The following is a 10,138-nucleotide window of genomic DNA, read 5'->3' as shown; positions in this document are numbered from 1 at the left end:
CTGCCTGCTCCCAATGCTAAATGGAGACTGTGGCCCTCAAAAGCCACGAGCTTCACTTTACTCAAATAGCAGCAGTTACTAGTATTTATTTCCCAGCAATGGGCTGCGTTTAATAGAAGAGGGGAGACGGAACACTCTGGCAAAATGGCTCCATTCATGGGTCGAGGATGTACTGTCTGTATGCTGGCTGCCTGGGTGGGCCTCGGAGCTGAAGGTTATTGTAGCCGCATAATGGGCTTGATTGGTAATTGGGGAGGTGAATTTGGCGTGGGGGGAAGGGACGGTGTCATCTCTGCAGCTGGGCTTTTTGTCATGCAAAGCGGGGCAGGAAGGGAAGCTTAAATCCCGCGACTTCACAGCACCTCGGAGCTACTCTTCAATGCTCCTCTCCTCCACCCCACCCGCTTTCTCTTATCTCGGCCGGCGTGGTTCTTGCAACCCTCCCAGCCGTTTCCGCCCCTTCCCGGGTTTCCCCACATAAGAGTCATGAGAGCCTTGGGGAATTTGGGGAGGCGGCGAGCGGGACCGTGTGCCGTTTTTGCTGCAGGGTTAAGCTCAGTAAATTAGGCGAACACCACCGCCTGCCCTGGCGATGGCAGCTTCCCTCCCCTGTCTCAGACCTGCGCACAGCCACTTGCGCATCTGACAGGGAGGAAGAGGGGCTGCTGGAGGTGCCGGCGGGCCCCCTGAGGAGAGCGACAAGAAACGGGGATTAGCCGGGGATGCCGGGGCTCCCCTGCTGGGCGAGGACGTGTAACTCCCCGACACCCTGCGGCGGGGGATTAATTACAGACCACACAGCAGGCCAATGAGGGGCACCGAGAGCGCCGCCGCGCGCGGACAGAGGGCCGCGCCCCGGGCTCCAGAGCGCGCCTGCTGGAGAGTCGTGCAAAAGGGGAACATTCATTTCTGTCCTCTCTCGACATCGCCACGATGCGTGAGGGAGGAACTGCAGGTGGCTCAACATTGCGCGCCGGTCCGGGTAGGGATGAGGCCCCAGGCCACGCGCGTCGAGCAGCAGGACGAGCGCGCAACTCGCAGGTGCAAAGGAGAGCAAGGGCTCCCGCGCCTCCTCTAATAAGTCGTGCAAAAAAGGGAATTTCAGCCTTTTGCATCGCCAGCTGTTGCACCTGCTGAAATTCTCAGCTCAGCTGTGAAAGGTGTGGCGGAGCCCTGCTCTCCGTTGCATGTGGCTCGCTCTCTACCCCGTGGTTCGGCAGGGAGCGGTTACTTGACTGAACCTAAACCGCAGGTGAGGACAACCTGCCACCTTTTAAGTCAGCCATAAGCGCCTAGCCTTTAAGCAAGCACGTGACCTCACTATGCGGTGCACGGGGTGAGAGGCGCTGAGGCGCGAGCGGCTTCATAGGTGGAAGCAGCAGAGCGGGAAGTCGCGGCTGAGGAAGCAAGGTTGAGTCGTGGGTTGGTTAATGGGTCACTCTCGGGGTCTCTTGGGCTGGTTTTCACACAAAAGCTGCTTGAGAACAAGCGCGAGCCGACTTCTTGTGACTGATAGCATTCCCAGCAGGGGGCACTGTAGTCTAGCCCATGTGTGAAAGACCCGCGATTGCTTTCAGCCAAGCCAAGGGCGCTTCCAGACGGATGTTTATTGTGGAATCGGTGCTGTTCCAGCATGATTCCCCCCCCCACCGTCTCCAAAACATTGCCATCGAGATGACAGCCCGCACTTTCCCCACATTTATTGTGGCTTTTGTCATGCAGCAGAAAATCTGTTAAGGAACAAAAATGTAACTCTTTATTAAGAGTTTTGGTACAGTGAAATACTGGTGTTGTGCAAAAACTTAGCATTAAGCAACAAACAAAAAAAACACCAAATAGAAATAGATACTGTCCACCCTCCCCACTCAAAAGCAGCACCCTCCATATTGCCAGTTTTGAAGCATGATAGCCAAGGGCTGGTAACATTTGCTCTTCCACTCTTTAAAATTTCCAGTGATTTCTTTTGGAAAAGGTGTATGCACCTAGGTACAGAAATACTTGTGTGTGAACCCAAAATGGAGAACAGTAGTGGAGGGTGACTGTAGTAACTGAGGAGAGGGCCCAGAAACTCAGCATGGAAGTTTTCCATCAACGACCACCGCCTGCTGGTGTGATATGAAAAACGTAAAACTGAAAAACTGAGTGCCAATTGCACATTCAGAAAAAATAGATCTGAACAGCCTGATAGTGACATAAATTTATTGTACTGAAGCACTACAAGACTTGGCCTGTGAGACAGTTGAAAGACGTTTCTTTCTTTTGCCCCACAGGTCCTGTGTGCTTTCATTCTGTGTTTTCTGTGTAGATTGAGCTTTCTTTAGGGCTGTAGAAGACTATTTTTGCTTTGCAGCCTAAGAGTGCTGTGTAAGGGTTTTTCTGACCCAGACCCTGCAATCATCATCTGAGGCCCTTCTTGATGTGCTTCCTGCATGAGAGATCGGGAGGGTGGCAACATGCGAATGGGTGTTTTCTGTGGTGGCTCCCTGCTTGTGGAATGCTCTTCCCAGGGAGGCTCACCTGGTGCCTTCCTTACATATCTTTAGGTGCTAGGCTAAAACATCCCTCTTCTCACAGGCTAATTAAACAATCTATGGCTTTTTAAATTGTTTATGTTTGTCACTGTGGTGCGTTTTTGTGCTTTTATATTGTAAGCCACCTGTGATTGTCAAATGAAGGGCAGTATGGAAATTTAATAAATAAGCACATTAATTACCATCTTTAACCACTGGCACTGATTTAGTAGGGCAGCTAGGCAGGAATGAGCCAGCGCCTTTAAACTCAGGCCTAGACAAACTGGAAGTAGACCATCACTAATAGCTATTGTCTTCTGACTAGCGTAGCTTGCTCCTTCAAAGCCTTCTCTGTTGCTCTTCGGGTTAAATGTGCTTGCAAGAGGGCCAAGTGCCCACACACTAGAGTCTGTTCTCTAAACTTTTAACAGCACAACTAACCTGTTCAGGGCCAACATGATAGCTCAACTAATCAGCTTTAAGGGCATGGATTGGACCTCTAATATGTACTATCAAGTGCACCATTCTGGCTTCTTGAAGAAAGGAAAAGAAAAGAAGCAGAGATTGAACTCCTGAAGTCTGTCTATCTAAGAGTAACAGAGGCCCAATTCACATTTTAGCCACTGAACATGGAGTACAAAATACATAGTGCAGCATTGGTCAGTGATGCACCTGTATATAAAGGGCAAGTGGCAAAAATATGTAACATTGCCTCAGTATATATTTTTATTAAGAAAAGCAACTTTGAGAGGTTGCTGTTTTGCATGAGGGAGCTGGAGGCAAAGGATGCTTCATACATTTCTTGCTTACTGTCCTATTCTAAATTTACCCCGAGCGTTATAAACATACCCTTGTAATAAAAATGAGAAAAGGCAGTGGAGTGATTTTATCATGAGAAAACAGCAGGTGAGAAAAGGGTAAAGCACTCATTCCTTTCCCCACTATTTTTCCACTGAAAATTGAGCTTTCTAAAGCCATCTTTGTTAACAGAAAAGGGTCTAATGTGTTGCTGTAGAGTTCATCAACATGCTGCATGCCACAGGAACACATGCACCACCCACAAAGGCCTTCTCTGGCACCCTTCCTTTGTTTCCTCCTCCCACTGTGATGCTTGAAGAATTGTAGCCAATAGAAGTGTGTATGCTTGGTTGTGGCATGTGCATGCTGCCCATGAGAGGTTGTCCTGTTTGTAAATGTGCCAACGGGCCGCATATTATTTGTCCCTAAATGGCCTTTTTCCTGCCCCCTGAAATATACATGGAAGTGGCTGTCAGGAAAGGAATAGGCTGTACACTATTCATAACTAATGCACTGCCTGGGTATTTGCACTCAGGAATGTATAGCCAAAAACGAGAAGTTAAAGAGAAAATTAACCTAGATAGAGATGGTGCCAAAGAAGAGATAAGATAAACTCGGAAAGAGATGAGGGAAGAAGTTCAGGAAGACTGCAGATGGTGGTAATTATGAGTCACTTAATGAGGAGCTCAAGACTAAGCCATAGGCTGCTACTTGTAAATTCTATCAGGTTCTTGCAACATGCAGAATTAATGGCTATAACATAGGGGGAGAACATGACAAGGAGCATCTGCTATGTCAAGAAGTGTTTGAACAAGGAAAGAAAAAGAAAAATCTTGTGGCAGTATCTCATAGAAGAGTTCCAAAAGCGAAAGTAGAAGTGCAATAGGCTTGAACAAGAAGCTTCTCCTCCCTGGGAAACGTGGTGATATCATGCTGAGAAGCATCTTGCAGGGGGAAAGAAGAGGCAGGTAGTGGGAGCAGGGTGTTTAATGCTCAGACACAAAGTCTGGATCCATACAAACTGCTGAGTGAACCATATTTTTAATTCCCAGACCACAGTTGTTTTAAATGGGCTAATAGATATGCACACCTGTTGAGAAGGGAAGGGTTGGAACTAGCAAGATTAAGAGTTCTCTTCCACTGCTCTCCATTATTCTAATCCAACATTCTTTCCCCTGGGAGTAACCACTGAATTTTGAACAGAAGTTGCACATTGCTATATTCAAGCATCTGCCTGCCCCCCAGTGCTTTAGTTGCTCCCATAGACAATTTCTCTCTGCAAAGAAATGGCAAGATACAAAGCAATTGTGGAGACACCTAATAGGGCCATCAAGTCTGATGGACTTTTGTGAAGAGGGTGCCCCTTACTGAGTCTACAATGCTGCCTGTGTGTGTGCAAGCTCTGGTCTCGGTTTGTTTTTCTTTATTCTGCTTGTTGCTCTGCTTGCGGAATCTGCTCAGCTGTGGTCCCTGTGGCTGCTGACAAGACAACCTCCTAGCCTGTCCGCCCCCCCCCTTTGGCTGGGCTGCACCATGCTGGCTTCCTGAACACACTGGAAAAATAAACACTGCCAGGCAGCTGCAGTACAGCCATTGCTGAGATGGGGTTGGAGGCTCAAGAAATTGATCGTGCCAGGGAGGGCAATACAGGGCTGGGGGGTGTTGTTCCTTGGCCAGACTCCTTTCCATGCTTTTGAACTTACAGTGTCTTACTTCCAGCATAATAAGAGTTGAAAGCAGACACAGGTTGTGTCTAATTACATAGTCCCTCTCTGCACTTTCCAGGGAAGCAAATAAAATGTTTATCCCACTGGACAATTGCTTCCCACTTCATACACCTATTTTCTGCTGGTTTGTGGAAACCTGTGCATATTTATAACATTAATTGAAGTTTATAAAGAATTGAAACTAAGTTGTCACCCTCAACCAAGTTAAAAAATCCAGCTCTTACATCAGAATCGTCTCCCTCTTCTGCAGAGATTTCACGCTTTTACTGGTTGTTACTGACAACCTAGTATAACAATCCTTTATATTACACGCTATCTTTGGCCATGTCAACTTCATCTGTTGGGGTCTCCTGCTGCCTTTGACAGGCTGGTGCAGAAGCTGATTTTCACAAATTGTACTTGACTACATCTTCTGCATCTGTAAATTGCACGAAAAATTACACTAAGTAGAAATATACATTTGCTTTTAAGTGATCTCTCTTTAGCTTTATTCTGTCTCCTCAGTAATATTCCCGCATCATAAATTCAGATCAAAAGTAATTTAGTACCACCTGTGAAAATGTCCAGAGACAACACTCAAGTCAAGGCACACAGATCTTTTCTTCCTTTTTTAAAAATGAAGCACAGTATTTGCTGAAGACTGAAAAAAGTAAACTTTGGATGGTTCCCTCTAGCTACTGCACCAGTACTTTCCATGCTCTATCAGGCCTTGAAAATACATTTTAAATTGTGTGAACAGGTTAGTCAGAATCAAATATGCAAATTATATTAAAATGTTTCCTTTAACTAATTAATCCAAAGCTTGCACTTTCTTGGGGCAGGATTTGAACTTTCTGGGAGCAGAAGAACGTCCAGCTATGCATGCATCATCATATATATTAATTATATATAATATGCATCCTTACTCATGCATACACAAACTCCTTTTGTTCATCAACACACACTTCTCTAAGATGGAAGTCTAGAGCAAAACAAGACACAATGTCAGAAATCTGCGATGGAATTGCATCCTCATTAAGTTTTACCAAATAATAGCCAAAAGGGAGATTCAGACCAGGACAGTGGTGCTGAGGAGAAAGGCGCTTAACCCTTTCTCCCAGCACCATTTCCCAGCTTAAAGCTTCCTCCCCCAGCTGTTATTTGTCCTGTTAAGAGAAACCTATGCGTACAGCCTGCATCAATCTAGTAGGTACACTCTTGACTACAAACACAGAGACTCCAAAGCAGGGACCAAAGAACTGCACACAGGCACCATTAGAAGATAGGTTTATATATAATATATATTTACTTTTAAAAATAAAAACTTCCATTGCAAGGCTAGAGGTCTGTACAAACTACAAAAATAAATCTTTTTTCTTTTCATATAAATAATTTATATGGCATGACAACATTTCAGGTTAAAAGGTCTCCAGCACACCTGCTACATACTCACATGCACACGCGCACACAGATACACACATGCACACACAATGTGTCCCCCTTTCCACCGTTTCCTGTGCTTTGCTGGTCACAGACTTGTTGGCGGGGGGGCGCGGGGGGGGGGGGAGGAGAAACACAATTTCTATTGTGAGTTAGCTAGAAGCACTTAGCAGTTTTTTAAGCAGTGGGTGGGTGGAAAGGAGAGCGGGAGAAGTGGGGCATACATGTCAAATGTTGCTAGGTTCTACCTATGACAGTGGTTTCTGGTCTAAATAGTTTCATGGTGAGAAAACAGGACAAATCTAAATGGTCAGAGGAATCTCTGCCACATGGCAAGTTTCTGTGTGCAGGGAATTCTCTCCAGATTCTAGAAGCAGTTCTTAGTTTTAAATCAACTGAATTAATCCATTTTAATAGAAGGCCCAATCCTATTGAAGCTGCTAAGGGGGTTCACACAACCAAAATGTGAAAATCTCAGCAGAAACTCCCTTGGCAGCAAGAAGTGAATAGGCAATCCGGCATACTTTGGGGGATATAATTACAGCAGTTATTGGGCGAAAGGGAGGGGGAATATAAAGTGCCTGCGGTCGAGAAGGAAGAATGTCACTGAGGAAGTGGATTCAAAGGTGAATCAGCCCTGCCATCTCACACAAGTAAGCTATGGTGTGTCAGTCTCTGTGCCCAAAAACTACACACAATTTTATGCCCAAGTGGGTCAGAATTTCACACAGAGCCCCCAAGGGACAACTCCATGTTGGCAAAGAACAGCTAGAAGACATCTGCACTTCTTAATTTATCTCATTCTAAAGACAAAGTTGTAAAGTGTTATTCCACTGCAAATGTCAGTGCCGCCGAGAAACTGGCAAACTACTTGTGTATATAATTGCAGTGCAGAAAGATGTTGAGCAACTTCTGCAGTTGGAGGGGTCTCTTCCTGAACCCCAAAATCTCCAAACCTGCAATCGGGAGTACCTAAAGTTATTTCACTGTCTTAAGTGAAAAATACATTTGGTCCCAAACCTTGCATCTTGTTGAAAGAAATGTGTGTGTGCTGAAAACTGTGGCACATCCATCAGGTTCCAAAATCACTCAAGACTCCTAACAAACAGAATATTTTTTCCCCAGCTGCCATCTTTTTACTTTAGAGTAGGTCAGAAAGAAAGAAAATAACTTTTTTTTTAAAAGTATTGTGTTTCAGGATTTAGGTTGTGAGCTGTTGTTTTGTGATTGATGCACAGGGCAGAGCTGGCCAGAAAACTGCACTTTGAATTTTGTGCAAAATTCGGATTTGTATCCTGAACCAGAATGGAAAAACTGAAACATTTCATAAAGCAATTTTGACTTAGCTATGTGGAAACCAAGCATGTCAGATGGAAATGGAACTGGTCCTTGAGAACCAATCCTGCTGCCAAGCGACAGTTCATTTCTTGTTTTTCAGCCAAAGAAGCTGAACCGGAAAGAGATCATTCAGAAACAGAAAAAGCAACCACAGCACTCATACTTTTGGGCAGGAAATGGAATGTTTTGCCCAACTCGTCTCTCCCGTTGAACATTTTCTGCTCTGATTACTACATAGGGATGTTTTTAGGTGGGAGAGAATCAAAGGATAATTTTACACATGATTTTTTTTCCTACACAGAAATATTTGTGAAGAGATGGGGGGGGAGTTCTGTACACCATCAGTTGTGAAGGTGCAGCATGAATGTTTGTGCTGAAAGTATGCAGGTCAGGAAGCTAATAATCTCAGTATAGGAAAAACATGTGTTGAAAAACTCAAAACGGTACATTGTCCTTAACAAGGGCAATGAATGGCTGAATTTACCACAAGGTCGCCCAGCTTTCTTATTAAAGTAAGCTTAAATTTCCATTTGAAACACTTCCTTCGTAAACCAACACAGTACACATACATTTTTGTACTCAGGCAGCAGTCTCAGACTACAAACTCACTTGTGAGAAGTACCTCTTAAAACATGGAAGCAGAAAAAACATAAACCCATATAAACTGCTCTTCCAGAAAGCCCTGCTCTGATCTCCATCTGTGTGGGGTAAATGTCCTGCAGGGCCCAAAAACCTGCCCTGAATGATTCTCATTTTCTGTTAGTCACAAATTATTCCTCAATGATATTCTTGGGAAATGATGAAGCTTAAAATGTAAATTCTAAAAGGAAGTACTTATGGGACACTTGCGTGATGGGCTACCTTGGACTGATAAAGAGGCATGCAAGCAAAAAGAATAGGGCAGAAAGGTTTTTGTAGTGTGGGATAGGACAGGGAGAAATTTAAAGGGTTTGCAACAGCCAGATGGCGAATGCTGGCATAGGCAGACATGCCGGTGGAAGCAGGAGCAGAGTGCAGCCCATCCCACACAGCTTGCATAGAAGGCGCTAAGACACATTGTGCCCCTCCATTGCATGCTCCCTCCACTCCACACGCCCAGGGGGTCCTCTCTCCATTACCACCTCACCCTGGTGTTTCCCCTTAAAGGGATACGCCACTTTTTTTTTTTAATGAGGGAGCTGTAAAAATAATAAAAAATAATTATTATAATTATAAGGGGGAGGGTTCGTGACTCTTTTTTATACAGCTTAAAATAATAATATTAATATTAATAAAAATAAAAGAATAGCAGCACAATGTGGGAGGAGTTTCCCCACGCACAAGTTGAGTCCTGTTCTCTCCATGGGAGGGTCAGTGTTTGGGCAATTCTCTCGCCCTGCCCCGATGACAGCCATGAGATGGTTCACACAGCATATGGGGAATTGTCACTTTCATTTTCCAGGTTCGATGGGATTGGAACTTTCCCTGTCTGCAGGTGAGTGGGCACAATGTTATCTGGGCTATCACAGTCCAATGTAAGGATGCAAACTAGGGATGTTTTGAAGCCAGAAGTCCTGGTAACCAAGAAACCCAGCATGTTTTTGGTGGCAGATAACACCTAGAGAAACATGGGAAAGTGGAGCACCAGGTGCTGAGAGATTCTCCCATCAACCTTTTCACGGCAGTAGCTCATCTGGCCTTCTTGCTCCAGTTCCCAAAGGCACTGTCTACAGTTGTTTAAACACAGTGCAAGAGCTTCCAGGTATCCATCCTGCTTCACAGTCTGTGGTGTGTGTCTGTGTGAACAATCTGGGCCCCTGACCCCACCAGGGATACTGTGCACATCCCATCCCTGAGGCAGGAGTTCTAGACCCAAGGTCTTGGGCCTGGCAAAAGTGAAATGCTAGTGCCTCTGGCCTAGGCTCTGCAGTTCCAAGCTGTTGGGTGCGTCTTTACGAGGCTCCTCAGGTCCATCAGATTCAAAGCCCTCGTGTGTGTAGCCCCGGCATGAGCCAGGCAGGGGTGGGTGCAAGGCCAGCATCACTGAGGCAGTGGCTGTAACTGTGGTGAAGGTGCCACCGGATGCAGGAGGCGGCACTTTGGTGCTGTGGGCAGTAGGGTCGGTCCGAGGGGGATTGGGGGCAGTCTGAGCCAGCCGAGGCCTTTGTTTGTGGTTTGGCTGCTCTTGCTGCTGTGAAGCGTCTTTGACTTCTGTGACAGTGGGTGGCAAATGTCCTCCAGGGGTCACAGTTTGGGTCCAGTCTGGGCTGCACAACGACAGAGGCGATTCTAGGCTGGTCTTGTAGCTTTTCACCACCTGCCCAGGAAAGGAAAGGCTGGTGTTAGTGTATTGGATATGGAAGGGAA

At 45.7% G+C, this 10,138-nt stretch overlaps 1 protein-coding gene across 1 annotated transcript in view; it reads right to left on the bottom strand.

Moving 5' to 3' along the window:
* Positions 1 to 6,297: 6,297 nt before the first annotated feature.
* The window catches only part of PTCH2 (patched 2), a 78,350-nt gene continuing 74,509 nt past the window's right edge, over positions 6,298 to 10,138 (bottom strand). The window contains exon 29 of the mRNA XM_082228822.1: positions 6,298 to 10,088. Coding sequence (XP_082084948.1) covers positions 9,675 to 10,088 — 414 coding nt within the window. The 3' untranslated portion in view covers positions 6,298 to 9,674. The remainder of the gene's footprint in view (positions 10,089 to 10,138) is intronic.

The sequence above is a fragment of the Podarcis vaucheri genome (genome assembly GCF_965113315.1).
Source record: "Podarcis vaucheri genome assembly, chromosome: 6".
NCBI lineage: Eukaryota > Metazoa > Chordata > Lepidosauria > Squamata > Lacertidae > Podarcis > Podarcis vaucheri.
The sequence above is the reverse complement of the archived record's forward strand: the minus strand, read 5'-3'. Positions and strand labels throughout refer to the sequence as shown.